This window comes from Lemur catta, chromosome 4, assembly GCF_020740605.2.
Source record: "Lemur catta isolate mLemCat1 chromosome 4, mLemCat1.pri, whole genome shotgun sequence".
In the NCBI taxonomy this organism is placed as follows: domain Eukaryota; kingdom Metazoa; phylum Chordata; class Mammalia; order Primates; family Lemuridae; genus Lemur; species Lemur catta.
This window is the reverse complement of record NC_059131.1, coordinates 41239847-41261426: the sequence shown is the minus strand read 5'-3', so window position 1 is coordinate 41261426 and position 21580 is coordinate 41239847. Positions and strand designations below refer to the sequence as shown.

Sequence of the window (21580 nt, the reverse complement as noted above, 5' to 3'; positions counted from 1 at the left end):
TGATCAAAACCCATAAATGTACATGCATATGTGTGAGAGAGAGGGAAAGAAAGAGAGAGAAAGTGAACTTGTAGACAAACAGAAGGATACAAACGAGCTTGCTAACATAAATTATTATACTTGAGAAGGAGGCTGGAGAATGTAGGAGTTGAAAAGAAAAAATGAGCAGAATGTATGATATGATTCAGTTTGTTAAAGTAAATTAATCAAAGACCTGCTATAACATGGACTAGGAATATAATTTGATTGGCATGAGCTTCCATCCTCCTCAGCCTCCATTCTTAAACTACCTTATAATCACTTGGCATTTTCCCATCCATTGAACTATGAGTTCTGTACAACGTAAGTCCCACAATCTTTTGCGCATTTTATGATAATCCTACTGAAAAATACTGTTTTTCATTAACTGTTACCCTGAATTTTATGAAACTGAATTTTTAGACACCACTTTTCAAGCTGGGGTGTGGTTTTACACACAAACACAAGTATGTATGTATATATAAAGAAATTAGAAAAAAGAAGGAGTTGGTAATTATATAGTTACTGATCATTGGGAATCTCCATAAAATACAAGTTATAGAAAATATGCATAAAGTATTCTGTTTCAGTAAAAAACAAGCAAAACCTAATCATAAATGTATACTTAAATATTTTAAGTGAAAGGGAAAGCTGTGTCAAGTATTCACAAAGTCATGGAACAAGTTACTTAAAGGGAAGGGAATAGAGAGGAAGGTGTAGGTAACTAGCTTTGCCTCTATACCTCTCTGTATGATATTTCTTCACTTACTACAATAAGCAAAAACTATTACTTTTGAAATCTGAAAACATTAAGTAATAAAAAATAAATTGCAAACAATAAAATAAAATAAATTGGGTAGTACTTAGTAACTACCTCATAGGATCTGTTGCAAAGATTAAATGAGATAATTCATGTAAAGTGTTAGTATATTGCCCAACATGTTGTAAATGCTCAATAAATGTTAGCTATTTTTTTATTTAAAAAAAAAAAGACTACAAAGGGCGGTGGAAGTTAGGAAGTTAAAAACACAAGGCCTTTGAAAATATCGTGTATACAAGGTACTTTTCTCATATTACTTAATCTGTCCTCATTTGGACTGTAAGGACTCATATTATGGCAACCAGACACTCTTTCATTGACAGTAAAAATAAAATTACAATTAGGTAAGTAAGGTCCTTAAACAATAAAAAGGAGATGAAAATCTTTTTTGCCTTGAAGGCTACTGTAAGAACTTCATGAGCCATCCTAAGGTACTACGCTTCCCTCACAACACTTCAAATAAGGACTACCTGGGCCCTGGACGTTTCCCCCATGCTGGAGGGGACACAACAGGACAACTTCATAAAAAGAGTGACGCAACAGCTCTTCCCGAGGCCTGCCCAAGTTGGAAATCCATCCGTAAACATAGAAATACCATTCCCAACTCTGAGAATTTCTACACCAGCCTGCCTAAAAACATCTTAGTTTGGCTATAATCTACAAATAGTATCTGGTCCATCAATACTATTCTTAATGTCCAATGAAACATTAAAACAGCTTCATAAATGTCATATGTGTGTTACAAGTCTTACTACTCACATGGAATTGACTTTCTCTTCAGGGCCCTGCACTTGGCCTGTCACGGTGCCTTTGCTGGTATTCTTCACCCAGCCAACCACTCCTATTTTCTTAGCTTCATCTTCTGTGTACTGGTTTCAGGAAAAAACAAAAGAGGTGAAGTCCATCATCAAAAGTCTGAATTCATAATATACTTATTCTAACATTCAAAAAACGCTAACCTGATAATCATTTGTTTCCCTAAAACATAGCCCATGCCAACAATTGTGTAGCTGGCCTATAGTAACACCTCTATTAATAAGAATCTTCACTTCAATGGTATCTTTTGTTAAATTCCACTTTCAGCAAGGACAAGCACATTTAAAAAAAAATAAACTGATAGTGGGAATTGTTTCAGAAACAGTTTCTATGGTGTGTTTTGGGATCCATAAAATTCAGTTGCATTGCCCTCGTGCCTGTTAACGCTGAATTACATTGTTAATCAGGGTTCCAAATGACCAACCCAAGATGCTTAATCACTGAGGGAAAATATCCACTTATGACCAACAAACAGAAATAGAGGCTAAAACATTTTGAAATTTCCAGCAAAAATAGGGGAAATAATTTTAATAAGAAAATTAAACTAGCAAGAACATTAGCATAGACATGCTGGTTTGCAATTGTGGTATGATTAAAAGATTCTGATGTTTTCTGTTAGTGCTAGACTTGACACAGAAATGTTATAGTTGTCTATGGGTAAATTAATCTCCCCTATTATTCTTAATAGTTTTTTAAATTCCTTTTTCCAGTTTCAAATTCAGTTATGCTATATAACTAGCAACACTGATTTTGAATTATTTTAACTACATCATACTAAAAGTCCTGTGGATCCAGTGTACTGGAACTTTTCAAAACCATACTCTTCTATTTGGAGGACAGGGTGATCAAGATCTCTACCCTCTACATCCCCAACCAGATGAAACAATACAAACCAAAATAGTTACAGCTAAGATTGATGGAGGAGCTAGTTTTGAAAATAAGTCAAGCTCTTACTAGATACTAATGAAAAGGAAAGCAATCTGAATTGTGGGGAATGGGGCTCAAAATACAGAGACTTTACTGGAACGCTCAAGGATTGGGCACCTCATCTAGTGACTCCCAGCTCAGATAGCAGGTGAAAATACATGCCACAATTAACTTTTAGGAAAGGAGTATTTTTAAAAAAATTAAAATTTATAAAGCAACAAGGAGCTTTAACTGCTAAAAACCTTGGAACCACCTATTTATGCAACATTAGCATTTTTCATTTTGCAGTGGACCCTCACCTAGAGGGTTTCTTTCATCTCCAGAACATGTTTAAGACCCATACCTTGTATTCAACATATCTAATCAAAATGTTTAATTCAAATCACCCCAAGAGAGGTACTTTTGAAATTCATAGAAAATTTTAACTAAAAACTAGGAAAGCTGTAATATTTTTAGCTTTAATAAAAATCTCAGGGAGAGCACACTTTCACTTGTACTGAAGTAATTTCAATCAGTAACTTCAAAGAAATACATGTATTTCTTCATTTGTTATCAAGGACAGGAAATAAGGGGTCGACTAGCACTAAGTAGAAAACCCCTCGATCTCTGTGATTAGAAATAACAGTGGAAAAGATGGCAAAAATAAATAAATAAAAAGATTGTATTGACTTACCATTCTGAAGCAAACACCTGTATAAAAGAAAGATAAAAAGAAATATCAGCTCATCTACATTTTTAAAAATTATATATTTTCTGACTTAACTTTCATCTACACTTGTCCCCTTTATCCAAGGTTTAACCCCCTGAAGTTTCAGTTACCTGCAGTCAACTGTGGTCCAAAAATATTAAATAGAAAATTCCAGAAATAAGTAATTCGTAAGTTTTAAATTGCCTGCATTCTGAGTGGTGTGATGAAATCTCGAGATGTCTCCCCTAGGATGTGAATCATCCCTTTGCCCAGCATGTCCCCACTGTGCCGGCTCCCCGCCCATTAATAGCTTCATAGCTATCTGAGTTATCAGATCCATCTCACAGTACCACGTGCTGTATTCAAGTAACTCTTATGTTATAATACTTAGTAATGGTTTCAGGCTGGGCGCGGTGGCTCAGGCCTGTAACCCTAGCACTTGGAGAGGCTGAGGTGGGAGGATCATTTTAAACCAGGAGTTCAAGACCCACCTGGGCAACAGAGAGAGACTCCATCTCTACAAACAATAAATAAATAAATTTTAAAAAATAATGGCTTCAAAGCATAAGAGTAGTGAAGCTGGCAATTTGGATATGCTAAAGAGAAACCATAAAGTACTTCCTGTACCTGAAAATGTAAAAGTAAGGAAAGAAAAAAAATCCTGTGCTGAGGTGGCTAAGCATGAATGAATCTATCGGTGAAACTGTGAAGAAGGAAAAAGAAATTTTTTCTAGTTTTGCTGTCACACGTTAAACTGCACTAGTTAATGGCTACAGTGTGTGATAAGCGCTTGGAATATATGGGGTTGGGCACTATCTGTGGTTTCAGGCATCCACTGGGGGTCTTAAACTGTATCCCCAGTGGACAAGGGGGTACTAATATATTTAAGTACAGTAAGTAAATGAAATAAAGTGTTTAATATCTGAATGTATTCAGAAAGTGTTTTTAAAAATTATTTCCTCTTTAAATGAAAAGAGAAAAAGAAAACTTTTAGGGAGGAAATAGGTAATATTCTAAAACCAAAGTATAATGAAATGCTGAACTATATATTCATTCTATTTTTAAATGCTAAATAAAACAAAATGCTTATTACAAGGATTGAGTATATTGGCATAAAATTTAACTGTCCTCAGCTTTTAGGATTTCTTCTTTAAATGCAAGGACAAAATTCAAGGTTAAATGTAATAAAACATTTATGTTTTTATTTTATTTCTAGTTATGGAACCAAATATATCATGAAATGATATGTTTGACCATAACTTGGCTCTGAAGCCCCAGTACTCATGGGAATTAACTAAAATGGAAATAACTCTTAGAATCTATAGGGTATACATTACATCATGTTCATACTTTGAACATGTAGGTTGGGTAGTATTGTTGGCCTTGGTTATGTTTTCTCTACCTAAATTGTGTTAGATCAGGCCATTCCCCATTGGCCAACTAGCATGGTATCTTACACTTAAGTTACCCAGCCAGCAAAACTATGGGAGTCCCATCTCAGATAGAAGTCTAGAACGCTATGGGATTTCGTATCCTGGGTTATTTGGAACCAAACACTGATACATAGAGAACTGAGCCCTAAGTAGGCGTGAAACAAAAGGCAAATTGGTTCCAAATTATCAGGAATGTGTGTTTGACATGTGGAACCCTTTTAGGGAAAAGGGAAGGGAATTCCTCCTGGGAATTACAGCAATGACCCCAAATAATAGATCTCAGGACATTCCTGCAAATTGCAACCTGGAAGACCCTTGATCCAAAAGGATGCATTAGAACAGGCTTCTTTGGGATAGATATGCCTGACATCTGAGCTCATACTTGAGAGGTGGTTAAAATGAGCCTAAGTAAAGAAACATCAGGAATGTGTCAGGTGCAGAAAAACAGGGCTTGTTCGTACCTATTGCAACTTGGTTTTTATTCCCACCCAGAACATGCAGGAAATTTGGAAATTTGCTTTTTAGTACCCAAGAAGCCAAATTACAACAACAAAAAAGCTTCAATTTAGAGGAGGAGAGGAAATAGTAATTTTTTAAAATTGGGAATGGATAAACAACTGTGGTAGATCCACACAAAGGAATACTACCGAGCAATTAAAAGAAATGAACTATGGATATAAGCAATGACATATATGAATCATAAATGCACTATGCTAAGAGAAAGAAGCCAGACTCACATATGATGTGTAATTCTACACGCTGGAAAAGGCAAAACTATAAAGACAGAAAGCTAATCGGGTGGTTGCCAAGGGCTGGGAGTAGAAGGGAGAGAGTACTATGAGGGGGTACAGGGGACTTTTTGGGGTAATGGGACTGTTCTATATCTTGATTGTGGTGGTGGTTAGACAACTGTGTGTGTGTGTCAAAAGTCATTGATTGGACACTAAAAAAGGTAATGTAACTGAATGTATGTTCTACCTAATTGAAAAATAATTAGAAAAAAAATGCATTGGGAAGTCACAGAGGATAGATCTAATCTCCAGAGAGGCCAAAAGACATTGCTTCTATAATATATACAGCAATTGAGTTTGGTTAAGAGGATATAGAAGAAAGGATCAGTAGCTTAGATATTTTTATGTAGTTGTATAAGCAGATTTATAATAATGTTTCCTGATGGGAGTATATTGTGATAACAAATGAACATGAAGAAAAAGAGCAGCAAAGCAATAAAATTACAGGACAGTATCACAAATGGAATTTTTACAGAGCTATAAAAATATTTTAAAAGATACATGTTAAATGTAGAGGAATGATGAGTGGGAAGAACTAATCTGCAGGAGAATCAAAAAGGCACTCTGTTATAAAGACGGAGGGAAGACATTAGCTGGTATAGATATAAAAGGTATTGGCAGAAAATTCAAGAAACTTCAGGTCAACCAGACCATGTAGAAGAGAGAGACAAAACAGGAAGAACTGTGCAAACAAAAGTCTTTTTATCATAAGAGTGAGGGGATTCCAGAACACAGTAAGACGCTGTAGATGGAAGGTTTTGGTCATGGCTGTATTGTGCATATTCCTGAGATTCCCAACAGTGAACAGCCCCATATATTAGCATTATGAAAAGAAAAAGCACATGCAACTGAAGTTAAGAGAAATTGGAAACATGTGGTCTGTCTCTTGCCTATTTAAAGAGTGGGTCATGAACTAGCAACACCTGAAAGTTTTTTTGGAAACTCAAATTCTCGGGCCACTTCTCAGACTACAGAAACAGAAACTCTGCAAGTGGAGTCCAGGAATCTGGTTTTAACATACTTTCCAGGTGATTCTTATGCCCACTAAAGTTTCGAACCAATGGCTGATTCCACCTTAAAGGAAAGTCTAGCAGAGATTTGAAAAGGGTTTATATTTCAGGTTGAGAATTGCATCACAAAGGGGAAAACTAAAATCTTGTAGGGTACTGCAGATCTTATGCTCTTCCCATTGACACTGTTCAAGATGGTGTTGGTATTACATCATGAACTTGCATATCACTGTTGCCTCACCTACTTTACAAGTCAGCTGCACTACATGAAATAAACCATGTAGTGATGATGAAAAGGAATACGCCCTCGCCTGCACCCTAATTGGACCTGGTGTCCTTCCTAGAGAGCCTGTCACTTAGATTGCTCCCCCTACCCTTCCTACTTACTGCCAGAAATTCCCAGAGAGGGAAATCGACAGCATGACCCCAGTGAAGAGCAACATCCTTTCAACACTTAGGAATCCCCAGGGGCCCTTCCACCATCTATTCACTAATGACAAAAAAAATCCATTAGCATAAGCTGATGCAGTTTGAGAAATTTCTAAAAGAGGTATCAAACACAGATATGCCATTCATTATGTGTTGCAGGGTTAAGGAAATTACCTACTCCAATCTATTGATGGAATATTTTTTTCACATACACATAATCTAAGAATCAGGTAACTAACTCAGATGTATTTAATAAACACAGGTAAACATTGATTATTCACAAGTATTTTTAATTGTCTAATTCTAAGTGCAAAGAATGAGATGAGTAAGACACAGTTCCTGCATCTAAGAGTTTACAGTCTAGTGGGAAAGATAGACAAGTAAGTAAACTGGCAATTAAAATATAAAACGATTATGAGCTGTAAGATGCATAAAGCTAGATGCAAATGAGAGTTTATGGGACAGACACATGGTCCAAGTCTTGGGTGCCTTTAGGGCAGACTTGTTAAAAAATGGGTCTGAGAGTTGAGATTTCAATAATGAGTAAAACTTAGTATGATGAGCGTAGAACAGCATTACAGATAGAAGAGCATGTGCAAAGGCCCAAAGGTGAGATAAGGGCATATTTGTATATCACACATAAATATTCAAACCCACGCATTGCACTCATTTTCTAAATTATTTCTAGTCCCCAAACTTTACTGAAGACTTCCTGAAAAATAGTTTAATTCTGTCCCAACTATTTCTATAAAAATGGACTATAATGTTTTTATATCTAAAGTTGCCATAATCTTTCAACTCATCTACTGCAAGAACCTCCTTAACGAGTCTACCTCCTTCCAGTTCTGCCCTCCTATAGTGTGTTCTCCATAAAGCAGCCAAGGTGGTTTTCTTTTCTGAAATAAAATCAAATCAGTTCCTTCCCCAGCTGAAAACCCTCTAGCTGTTTCCCATAACATTCAAAATAAAATAGATTCTGGTTACCACAGCCTCCATGCCTTTTCCCAGTGTTTCTTCCTCATCTCCTAGTATCCCCTCTTTTCTCACTCCATTCCAGCCAAACTTGCCTCTTTGGGCTCCATAATCACGTCAAGCATATTCCCACCCGTGGCCTTTGCACTGACTATTCCTTCTGCCCGAAATCCTCTTCTCCTGACATTCTCATGTCTGGCTCCTCATTATTCTCACCTCTGCATAAATGGCACCTCTTTAGAGACATATTCCCTGACTAATGTGTCTAAAACATCAGTGCACCCCAGTATGTTTTCTGCATATGCATAGTACTCATTACCACATGACATTACTATGTCTGTTTGTTTACTTTTTTATTTCCTACCTTTACAGTAAACTGTAAGTTCCATGAGGACAGGATTTTTTTCTGTCTTGTTCATCACTGTGTCCCCAGCACCTAGACCAGAGCTTGCGACATGGTTGTTGAATAAATGAATATAAGAAAAACTAGCTGATAAATATTTAAGTGAAATATTTAACTACCCTGTAATAATTTATTATTAACATTGCAAATATATATATAACCATATTGATTAGAATTTAAGTTTATTTTCAAAGTGATGATGCTAAATTTACTGCATTCAAAGCTCTAAAATGAGTCTCAAAAATCCTGTGTTGATTCTAGCAGAACTTTACATAGTGATAACATATAGTGGTTGAACATATACATATATACATACATATTATAGATACATATGTCTACATATAAATCTATAATATATATGTATATTAGATATATGTAGTATATATACTGTACAGGATAGTATACACACTATACATTAGGCACATACATAGTATTGGTGCTGATCATAATTCCAAAAGACACATTCTCAAATGCCATAATTCCAAATGTTGAAATCCTGAAAGATCAAAATCCCTAAAGTCTAAAATCCCTAACGTCTAAAATCCTGCAAATCACAATCCTGAAAGATTAAAATCTCAAATGTTAAAATTCTGAAGGCCTAATTCTGGGGAAGGGATTAATGTGTTTTCAGTTGTATGCAAGATACTTGCATCATGTTAGTAGCATGATGTAGATAGAACTAACCTTCATATTGTTTTTGTTTGGAAATTAAGTAGGGTTTAAGGAGACATGTATGGGTGCCCAGTTGACAAGGGCTGCATTTGTGGACCTAATTTTAGTCGTCAGCTTGACTAGATTAAGGAACAACTAGAAATCTGGTAAAGCATTATTTCGGGTGGTCTGTGAAGGTGTATCCAGAGATTGCTGTGTAAGTCTGAGGTGGACTAGGTGGGGAACATCTGCCGTCAACATTTCAGTGGTTCACAGATCACAGAAAAAGTGAAAACACAGGCAAAACATACAAGAAATCTCCCCTGCCAAATTATTCAGTCGTGTATGACTTCTGCCCCTTCACACATAGTGCCATGCTTGCCTTCAAAAAAATGCCTTTCGTTAAAGAATAAAAAGAATTTGACAAGCTCATCGACCTTCTAAACCAAAGATACTTACCAATATAAAGTTTCCTTCAGTGAAACAAAACACATTAAATGGTGAACTATTATTGGTTAGGGATTTGACTGTCAAAGAAGATAGACTTCTTATGTTTACCACTAAATCTAACATAGAAAAACTAGTGCATGCTTCACTTTGGTTAATGGATAGCACTTTCAAAACTATCTTCACTATTTTTAACAACTCTATACAATTCATATCCCTGTTGGATCTGAAAATTCTAGAAGTTATCCATTCATTTATGTATAAATGACTGGAGAAAAGTGAAGCCCTTTATAAATACTTATTTAAAGGTTTGGTGGACATTGCAGAAGAAAATGGATTTCAACTGAATCTCCAAATCATAATTGTAACCGGCTCCCTGAACGAAAACGCCTTTTTGCAGTTCTCTTATTTTTCAACTTCCCAGGCCAGTAAGATTTGCTGACCAGAATTTTGTAATTTTCTGTTTCACTGATCCCTGCCCTTTTGAGTTGTTTTTTCAGAAACAGTGGACCCTCCTTGCAGTAACCAGATAATCACAAGGCTTTACACTACCGCACTGTTTAAAGAAGTCAAGATAAGCGGCATTCCACCACAAATCTTGCCCAAGGACGCACTGAGCAACCTACTCCCCACAACCCACAAGCACACAAGACTGAAAGAATGACCAATATTACCCCTTAGTTCATTATACTACTAAAATCTCTACCCTGGGAGGGGCTTATCTGCCATTTTTTATCATGTGACGTACGTGCCAGTATGATTTCTCACTGTGCCTGCATGCCTTGCACTCCACCCCAAACATGTAATGATGCTCACTCACTTCATTGCATTATTCATTTCACCCCTAAAAAAACCCCTTACCTCATAGGTCAGGGTTACAGATTTAAGGTAGTCCTCCCACCTCCTGGTTAACATCCTCTGTAGTAAATCTCATTTCTTCCTTGACAATCCTCATCCCAATAATTGGCTTTCTGTGCAGCAAGCAACAGAGGGAACAGCCCCCCTCGTAGGTTCATTAACATAATGACGGAAGTAGGTGCAATCAAGTCTTTTAAGAGTGAATTCCAAGGTGTCACCAATAAAATTTGTTTTATCCATTCAGCCTAATGCACTTGGTGGAAAATTCAGATGAGTGAATTGGCCACAAGAAGCCAAAATGATGAAAACTTCAGTTTAAAAAATGTGTCATTTGTCTGCATTGGCATTTCTTCCAGCTGATAAAAATCCAGGAGCTTTTAATGAATTAAAGTTGCATTTGAGGCCAGGTGCAGTGGCTCATGCCTATAATCCTAGCACTCTGGGAGGCGGAGGCGAGAGGATTGCTTGAGATCAGGAGTTCGAGATCAGCTTGAGCAAGAGTGAGACCCCAGTTTCTACTAAAAAAAAAAAAAAAAAAAAAAAAAATTAGCCATGCATGGTGACGTGCACCTGTGGTCCCAGCTACTCCGGAGGCTAAGGCAGGAGGATGGCCTGAGCCCAGGAGTTCGAAGTTGCTGAGAGCTAGGGTGATGCCTTGGCACTCTAGCCCAGGCAACAGAGTGAGACTCTTGTCTCAAAAAATAAAAATAAATAAAGTTGCGTTTGCCTGCAGAAGCCAGAAAAGTTACTGACTGGTTTGAAAATAATTATGTGCACGGTAAGATAAGACACTTACAAAACAGTATTGTTGTTTGATTACAAGTATTCTTTGCACCAAATCTGTGGTCTGTATAGGAGTGCATGGAGAATGGATTTCCATATACCCAAAACAATATAGAAGCATGTCACAGAAGACGGGAGAACTTAATAGGGAATGCTCATGTCAGTGTATTTCAAATCATAGAAGAATTTCAAGAAGATCAGTGCCATGTACAAAATGAATGTGAATGTATTCTCCAAAGAGAGCCATATCCTAAAATAAAAAAAGCAGCAGCTATGCATCGTGATGTAAGACATCAAAACATTGTTGATGATCATGAAAGTTGGCCAGTTCTTATGGACAACCACCTCCTTGCAATTGCCCATAATCTAGCCCTGAAATACACTTTTTCATATGTCAAATTTTCTTTTTGTTTTTTTCTTTATTATTTTCTTTTTTAGTTTTTTCCCCACTATTTTAAATTGTCAACATTTTTTACAATTTGCTATGCTATGTATTTCATCTTCACATCATTTCCAATACTAGAAGTATAAATTGTGTAAAGACTTTTAGAGTATTCTAATTCATTTCATACACTTTTTGGAAATTTGACTCCATGGAAGTATGTTATCACAACATTGACTTTGTTGTGTAAGCAATATGCATGTACGTAAAAATGCTGAAACCTCCTTAATAAATGTAGAGATGTCCATTTTACACATCTGCATTTGTGAAAGATAAAATTTCTCAAAATCTCAGCTCTTTGGGTGACTGTGTATGTAGTGGTGACCTATCATAGACTTTGATTGATCATGAAAAAAGACAGGTTGTCTGTCATGGTATTTCGGATGACCACAGTTATGAAGTTGGGTGCACAATTACCAACCATAATGATATGTGTTTATGCATTTTGTTTTTTGACCTATTTCCTTATGAATACAGTTGGTCTGCCCATAACTGTTATACTGTACAACTGTCATTAGTATAACTGAGTTTTATACTTGCAAAAATATGTATGTCATTACTGCCTATTTTACTGAGTAAAGTGGTCTGCAAAATGTTGTCATATTTTTGTTTTTCAAATAAATCTCCTTTTTAAAATGTAAGAAAAAAAAGTCTTTTAAATAATTTTTATAAATAATTTTTTCCACAATTATGTTTTAGGGATTTTGATCTTTCAGAATTGTGATTTTTGGGATTTTAGACTTCAGGAATTTTGATGTTCCTATATTTCAACATTCAAGATTATGGTGTTTGAGATTGTGTTTTTTGGGATTATGGCCCAAACCCACATAGTATACATATAATAAAGATATAGCAACCACAAGAATTTAAGAAAAAATGGTTAAATTGTTTGTCTTATAGAACTTTCAGGATTTGGGTTAGGCAGTCCTTCTGTACTATTTGAGTTTTTTTTAAATCTCTGTGCATATGTTAATTTGATTTAAATTTTTAAAGTTTTATATTTCAAAAATATTTATAACTATGAATGGTAAAGACACATATACATATATTTATTAAACAAATCTTAAAACAGTAGAGTTATAGAATGTCATTTAAGTTTGAGACACAATTTTAGGCTAAGTTCATACTGCTTGGCAAACTGGGTGAATAATACAAGTGTTACCTATTACCTAGGCAGTGATATAGACGGAAAAAAACAAGAGATAAATCTTGTTTATCTGAGATTAACTGAGATAAATCATATATGAAAGATTCAATATGGACTTAATAGAAATTTAGGTTGTCATGGTTACAGATCTAATGTTTTGTGGTTAAGACCATGAAGATCACAGTCTTTCTGTAATGTGTCCTTTTGTGTCACTACTTGGGAAAGAATACCAAATGTAACAGTTATGTTTTTAAATTTATTTACTACATGAACATTTGTAGCAGACACTGCTAGTTGCATACACAAAACCCGTTCTCCCCTTCTTTTCTGGCAGAGCTCTGATTTTACTTGGGGCAGCCAGTGTGCCCTTCTATGTGCCCCAGTCTCCCCTATATCACGGGGGGAATGAGATGTAAGCCATGTAGTTGGCTGAGGCTTTCAGGAAAGCTCTTCAACAGGGGCTGACTCAGCCAGGGGTACTGTGCTTGCACCCTCTCTCGTCCTGACTGTAGTGTGAATATCACGATTGGAACTACAGCAGCCATGAAACTAGGAGGGCAAGGCCACTGACATCAGAGGCTTTGGCTCTGACTTCCCAGAGGTACTTTAATGTGCCAGGGGAAGGGGGAAGAAGTGGGGCATGGGGGGGAATGGGGAATGACTGCTAAAGGGAACAGAGGTGGAGGAGTGATGGAAATGTTCTGAAATTAGTGGTAATACTATGAAACATGGGGAATAAACCACTGTATATTTAGTGTTATGTAAATTATATCTCAAAATTTCTCAAATGCCACCAAAAAAAAAGGAAATCAGAAAATAGGACTATGATGTAGTCCTTCCTACCTCTATTGGTAAAAGGAGCAGTCATTCTCCAAGTTTGCTCACCATACAACCTCCCTGACTTTTTCTATCACTGTATACCAAAAAACTGTACAGTGTAGACCATCTTAAACTACTGAAAGCAGGACTAAATAATTGAGTTCTCTCTCTCGATTTTACAACTTATTTTTGGAGGATAAAGCTTCTTTCTCCCTAGCAAAAGATCATTCCTAAGGAGGCATATCCATTGGTATGCCATTCCTGGCTACCCTGTATCTTGTCCCCGACTCCTCCCCAGGGGCATACAGTGGCTCATCCAATGGGTAAGTTTAGAAGAAGAAACACGCATAGGCCAGGCACTTCCTCTTCTGCCTTCTGCTGGGAGCAAGTTAGCCGTAGGGTTCATACCTTCTGCTCTGCCCTAGAGCAGCCCCGCCTGTCCCTGGGTGGGTATGTTTAAGTCTACAGTATGAAGTATTATGAAGTTGGCTTGTAAACAGTTCCCTGTTTTTCAGAACTCCATTTTGAAATTTTCCTGCTGGTTTCTTGTTATGCTCTTAATGAGGAAATACTGACCTCTACTCTCCTTTCCGCCGGGCGCTCACTCCCTTGAACAAGTTTCCACTGCCTTGCTTAAAAAGTTCCAGAGACTGAGTCTTGAAACAATCCAGACCCCCAGCAGGAGATTGCCTCAAGGCCACATTTCATCCATAGCTCAACAGCCTTCAAGATGGCACCAGCCCATTCACCAGCAATAATTCAAGGTAGTCACTGGGACAAGTCACACTGACCAGCACCCCCTTGCCACTCCTGCATACCATCCACACCAAGTTCCCTTTTTGAACCCCTACCCTCAGCCCAAGACTTCAAATGGTTTCTTTGAGGCACAAGCCTTGGCCATTTCCCCACTGCTAGCTCTGGCACAAAGTCACTTTCCTTTCATTCCACCTTGTCCCTGTTATTGGCTCTTGCAAGCTATGAGTGGCCAAGCCTGAGCTTATGAAGACAAAGACTTCAGATACTTGCCACATTCCCAAAACTCTGCTTTACTCTGTCTTCCTTGTCAATAACTCACATAATGAAGAGCGGTGTTACTTATTTGGCTCCTCAAACCACAAGCTTTATTTCAAAGCCTTAGAAGGAATGTGTGTCAAGGAGTCTCAATACTCCCAGCCCATAACTCTGCAAGGCAGTGAACCATGCGGGAATCAAATGTTCAAAGCTTCATAACCCACTTGGAATTTTCCCAGAATCTTTCTGAGCATCCTGAGCCCTAGTTTAAAGCATATAAAACAGAGAGAAAGAAAGGGTGAACTTGGAGACAGATTTTCTGCAATTTATTGGCCTTGGCTGGAACAGAGCCCTCTTGGGACAGGGCCTCTGTAGGAGAAGAGGCATCAATGGGCTTTTGGGGCCGCCCTGCAATGTTTCCACCTCACTTGCTGAAGTGAAGAGAAGCTGATATGACACATGCAGGTTTTTACAGACACATTGCCCTGGAAACTGGGACAGACATCACCCCTTCAGTGATGAAAGACTCAGGCGCAATATGCTGCCCAGTCAAGGTCTAGGCAGCTGCAACTGTACCTCACTGTGTGGAAAGAGGTGTCAGTGAGAAACCCTGGGGTGAATATTTGCAAAGTAAATCATACTTTAAATCTACAAAAGGAATCTATTTAAAGAAACCATATGATGAGTTTTAAACATCAGCATCCTTTCATGTAAAATCAGATTTTTCACATTGTAATGTACCCCTTCACCCTGGGATCTGACTGCATTCGTCAAGTTTGAATGCAGGAAGTGATCCAGTCACTGCCTTACAAAGCAGCCCTTAATGATTTCAGACTTCTTTAATTGCTAGAAAGCTTTCCTCATAGGGAATAAAATTCTGCCTCACTTAATCTCTATCAGTCCAGGGTCTGTTCCTTGGAGCCATACACCTTGGCATCTTTCAAATAGTTGAAACAGCCACAACACTACTGTTTCTTCTCCAAGCCACTATTCCCAAGGACCTTGATTTAATTCAAGACATTTTTAAAGTCCCCACCAGAGGCACAGCCCTGTAGGGGCTATAAAAACAAGCTACCAGCTTGACCTTCAGAATAAGATTGTTATTGTCTAGTGAAAGACACAGGCATGTATACACAAATAACTAGTTGAAAGCAGAATGGTTAAAAGAGAAGGAAAAACAAGAAGTTCAACAGAACTATAAATGAAATGCTATAGGAACAAAGACTAGAGAGGGAATTAGAGTTAACCATATTTATGTTCCTTGACTTTAACATGGTACTTAAATTTTCAGCCTCTAAAACACAGCTTTTCTATTTACCTGTCCACATAATGAAAAATGTGTACATCTAAATCATGTGCTCTCTGACAAAGTCATTTAATAATTGATCCCAGTTTTCAAGTTAAGCAATCTTTAAGAAAATTGCTATTATCTCAGTATTCTGATAGGCTACTCCTATTCTAAAACTGAGTTAATCCTGTCAAAAACAGACTATTAATTTCTAAAGCACATGCAAACCAACAGATGGCCATGATGCATTTCTAGGAGTGTCACTAGTAGTCACCTGAGAGCTGGTAAAGCGTCACAGCATCTGTACACGGCTTAATCAATTTCCCTCTCAAATTTTCAGACTATGCTCTTCTAGATGTAAATGCAATGAAACATCTATATAAATGTTATAAGCCAGGTCATAGTTACAAAGGCTCTAAAAACACAGAGGCTCAGTCCTCTGATCCCCTAACCCTCATCCCAAAGTCCCCAATGCAACAGAAGTAGGTGGGAAAAAAACAGTGGAGCTCCTTGAGAATCTGAAGATTTAAAAAAGTAATGTGAAGTCAAAAAGAGAGCCCCCACCAGGGAACCACATCACCTGGTGCCTTGATCTTGGACATTTCTGCCTCCAGAACTATGAGAAACAAATGCCTATTGTTTAGCCACCCAGCCTATGGTATTTTGTTATAGTGACCCTAGTTAAGCCAAAACCGTACACCTAAAATCCTAATGTAAAGATCTTTGCTTAATAAGTCAAAGTGCACAGTTTAGACTTTAAATGGGTTCTCTCCCTCCCCTTATGCCCAAACCCAGTTTTGGCATCTTCCCTCCCTTAAGCCAGCTAGCCATGAGGTAAGAGACCAAAGTAAAAAATAACTAAACTGTGACCTGAAATCTGACCTAACAAAGCCTGAGAAAGGAGCTGGGAAGAGTGTGGGGTGGTGAGCTAAGGAAGAGTGACCTAATGCTTAAATTACCAACACCTTATAATGACATAGTTGGCCATGATAGTTCTCAAAGTGCAATTTTAAAGAGCCACTACAAGCAGGTTAAGAAAAAAAATTGGGATACCAAAAGTAATGCGGAATAAATTAGTACAATATTCCAATACCAGAGCCCAAAAAGAACAAAAATGTTAACAAGAACTCAAATATTAACACTGCTCTCTGTCCCATTAACGTAGAGGAGAGGCATTTTTCTGGAACACATCCATTTCTGTAATTACTTAACTGACTAATCCAATAAAACTAAATTTACTAAACTCCAAGCTTAAAAAAAAAAGTAACAGATGAGGCCAGGTGAGGGGACTCACACCTGTAATCCTAGCACTCTGGGAGGCCAAGGAGGGAGGACTTCTTCAGGCCAGGAGTTCAAGACCAGCCTGAGCAAGAGCAAGACTTCGGCTCTACAAAAAGTAGAAAAATTAGCTGGGCATGGTGGTGAGTGTCTGTAGTCCCAGCTACTTCAGAGGCTGAGGCAGGAGGATCGCTTGAGCCCAGGAGTGTGAGGTTGCAGTGAGCTATGATGATGCCACTACACTCTAGCCTGAGTGACAGATGGAGATTCTGTCTCAACCAATCAATAAGTAGAGTATGGAAAGGGAGAAGAAAAAAGATTAACTTTACAGTGGAGAAGCCTGACAAACACTATCACAGCCAGGAGATGAAGGTTAACATCAACAGTGATAAGTCATAGCGACGGTATGTACCCTTGATAAGGGTTGATGAGAACAACACTTCACCTCTGTGGTCTTCCTCCCAGTAACTCATAACCCCAGTCTTATCATAACAAAAATATCAGGCAAATCCCAACTGGGGAGCATTCTCCAAAGAACTTGACTTCAAAGTACTCCTCAAAACTGCCAAGGTCATCAAAAATAAGGGAAGTCTCAGAAACTGTCACAGCCTCAAGGAGCCTGAGAAGGCACGAGGCCTAAATGTAAGGTGATGGCATGGATGGGATCCTGGAACGGAAACAGGACATTAGGTAAAAACTAAGGAAATCTGAATAAAGCATGAACTTTAGCTAATAATAATGTATCAATATTGGCTCCTATCAGTTTGTGGTCTCAATACTGACATTAAAATATTAATCACAATTTTATCAATTCATATTTTGCCCATATTAAATGTTTCCAATTACAGGTTCTTCCATTGTGAATTTACTTTCAGAGCCGCTATTTCTAACAAGCCAGTTTTCACTAAGATTTTATTATTCCATACCTTTTGGCTGTGATTATTCCACTTGTAAATTAAAAGTTCACTTTATACTCTCTTTAATTACTGCCCATTTTATATTACTAAAGTAAAAAATTTTTATTTTTGATGATGTCAATTATTTCTGTGTAATCATTATGACTCAGATAAAATGCTAATGGTTTGTATTGATTTCTTAGGCAATCACAAGAAAATTGTAAGCAGTTTTGTTAGATATAGAGAGACACAGACTGATATACAGAAATAGTGACAGCCACTGCCAGCAAGACACAAAGAGAGAGAGTTGGAGGCCGTAAGTTTTTGTGTGTGCTAACTGCTTATTGACCAGGTCAAACTTCCCTGAGGTCAAAAGGACAGTCAAAACACCCACCGGGATACCTCGAGTGGTCCAAATGGCCATGTCCAAAAGGCCTGCTTCGGTCTGTGTGTTCAGTGCACAGGTTAAGAAGAAGGCAAAATTAAGGGTAGAAAGGGTATGGAGAGGAGAACCAATAGGAGATAATGACGAGTAGGATGGGTGGTGGTCAGTAAAGACTGTCAGGGTTCAAATCCCAGTCCCACCGCTCAACTCGCTGCATAACCTGGGAAAGTTACTTCTCCATGCCTCAATTTCTCCATCTGTTAAATAAGAAAAATGGTTGAAGTCACAGAGATGAGGATTAAATGAGACAGTGTATGCAAAATATTGAATACAGAGCTTGGTATACCCTAAATTGTCAGGGAATTCAGTATATATATATACACACACACATATATGTGCAAATATGTGACTGTGAATTTGCACCACACTATGCCTTGATAAATAAATAGTGGGCATATACTCTCTTCCATTTAACATGCTGTGAACTGTAGAAGTTATTGCTCTAAAGCTGATTTTTTAAACCCCACTCTTTATATATATAAATATATTTATCTTTCCCATATTTTTACTGCTGCCCAAAATTGATCTTCATACACCATATAACCATCATATGCACAGAAGTGTAAAATATAGTTAAAATCAATAGAAATGCACAATGTATTAACAGAAAACATCACATAATGGAACAGTGTAAGTTATAAATTAGACAGATGTGGTATCAAATCCCATTTGTCAACTAAGAGCTTGTCCAAGTTACTGAACTTCTCTGTACCTGTTTTCCCCTTGTTAAAACAAGAATAAGACATGCATCTCACAAAATTGTGATGAGGACTAAGTAAATAATAGCAAGATACTCAGCATATGGAACATCACTAGTAAATTGCACACATGTGCATGTACACACACACACACACACACTCCTCAACTAGGAGTGGACCAAATATTTTGTCAGGTGATCTCTGCCGCCATTTTCCTATTTTATGTAATGTGTTTCACTGACTTATTGTGGCAGTTTTCAAATCAGGGAACCATACCACTAGGTGTACCCAAAGATTTTCTAAAGGATACAAACCCATGGATAATTTTAAGGGAATCAAGTTTCAGATCTTCAACTTCCATATATTAATATACTCTTTCCTAAAACTGACCCAAGACCTGTCTGAGACCTGCTTGCTGTGGTTCTCCTTTCCCACCTCCCTTTTCACAATCACGCTTTACTAAAGGCATACTCTCACCTATTTTTGAGCTCCTGGCCTCAAGCAATCCTCCTGCCTCAACTTCCCAAAGTGCTGGGATTACAGGTGTGAGCCACCACACCCAGCCTCTCTCACCTATTCTTAATCTTACGTTGTCCCAAAGTATCAAAACCTCTAGAGTACCAAATAAAAGGATAATTCAACCCATCCTTTAACCAAGGTTCCATAAACATCCACAGCTTTCTCATTAAGAAATAAATTTCTAATCCAAACTTACCTTAATTTAATAATATTTATCATACTTTTTAATATATTTATATTATTTTCATCAATTGTATTCTAATAATCATCTCAATAGTAACTTAATCCAGAAGAAAAAAAATACTTAGAGCTTTATTATCAAAGGAAATTAAGAAAAAACGTGACATGTATGCATATTTATACACACACATACATATTGCAGAAAAGTACCATGAGGTGAGCAACATGAAACTCTCAAGCATGACAATGGGATAAAAGTCTGTGGGGGAAATGGAATGGATATCGAATTCAAAAGAGGAAAAAACAAACCATGTAAAATTTCCCAATGTTAAAGAGCTTTATTTTAAATGAATGATGGTGGATATTAAATCTCAACAATATATTATATTGGCTAAAATTCAAAGAGTGATTTAACATTTTCAAGTATCAATATTTACAGTAAGCCAGACATTACCTCCTATGCAACTATTTAAACTTCTGATAAAACAAAAATTAGATAGCAATTTAATTGTTTTAAGAGCTACACAGGAGTTTTTTTAAGAAATGTTTGACCTCTTTGACCTCTGACAGACAGAACCTCAAATATCATCTAGGCGTCCTCCCTAAAATTCAAGTAAAGCCCAGGAAGTTTCAGTGGCAAGTACCTGGACCATTAGTTTACAGGTCCCCTCTTCTTTACCTACACAACTGAATTAAACCTTTCCTTCTCTGCCGGGCACTCCCGCACCCCCTCAACCACCCACTTCTCTCTCCTCCCTCCCTTTCCCCCTCCCTCTCCCCCTCCCTCTCCCCCTCCCTCTTCCCCCTCCCTCTTCCCCCTCCCTCTTCCCCCTCCCTCTTCCCCCTCCTTCCCTCTCATTTCCCCCTCCCACCCCTGTCCTCTAACGCATGCGCACTTCGCCCCCTTCCCCGCTGCCGGTGCTGTGTCATGGCTGAGCGGAAGTCCCCGCCCCACCGCGAAAGGGCATCCTTAAGATGGGTGGCACGTCTCACAGCTCTCGCTACCCTTCCTTCTGTAACCTTTTTGCTCTCCCACTGTAGGGGGGTGCCTACCCTGCACTCTCCCGAACACTTCGTAGTCCACGGATTTGAGCGGTCCGGCGGTGGACATGGCGGCGGCGAGCCCTCTGCCGAGGAGCCGGAGCGCTGCTCGGGGCGCGGCGACTGCGGCGGCCGCCAGAGGGAGGGGGCGCATGGGACCGCCTGGTGCACCCTGCGCCTGTCTCCGGTCCGGGACCCGAGCGCGCCGGGTCACGCGTCGGTAACGGCAAATGAGACGGCGGGGCCGCCGGGAAGGACGTGCCCCGGGCGTCCAGGCCTCCTTTCCCTACTGGGAAGGCTGTCACCTCTACGCGCTCCCTGCGATTTAATTCAGCGTGCTCATTTCTCAGTGCTTGTAAATAAAACTGGATGGATGCCGTGCTCAAAAGAGGATTGCTTCCCCTCTCCCGGTTTCATTAAAGTATAATTAATAAATAAAAAATTGTGTGATTGTGGTGTACAGAGTGATGTTTTGATATATGTATACACTGTGAAATGATTAAATCAAGCAAGTTAACGTATCTATATCTCTCATACTTACCACTTTATTTAATGGAGAGAACATTTAAGAGCTCAAAAATTTTAAGTATGCATTGTCGTTAACTGTAGTCACCATGCTGTACAATAGATCTCCAGAACTTACTCCTACTAACTGAAACTTTGCACGCTTGGACCAACAATATCTCCCCATTTCCAACCCATCTTCACTACTCCCACCGCCCCCCTCCATCCTGGCAAGATTTGCTTTGGAAATAAATGAAGGCTCTACT

General features: G+C 38.3%; 1 protein-coding gene across 1 annotated transcript in view; it reads right to left on the bottom strand.

The window, feature by feature from the left end:
* Positions 1-21072, bottom strand: part of ACYP2 (acylphosphatase 2) — a 151489-nt gene extending 130417 nt beyond the window's left edge. Inside the window, exons 1-3 of the mRNA XM_045549601.1 lie at positions 20823-21072; positions 3255-3271; positions 1598-1707 (exon numbers count right to left, since the gene is read on the bottom strand). Of these exons, the coding sequence (XP_045405557.1) occupies positions 1598-1707; positions 3255-3271; positions 20823-20964 (269 nt within the window). The 5' untranslated portion in view covers positions 20965-21072. The remainder of the gene's footprint in view (positions 1-1597; positions 1708-3254; positions 3272-20822) is intronic.
* Between the last annotated feature and the right edge of the window lie 508 nt (positions 21073-21580).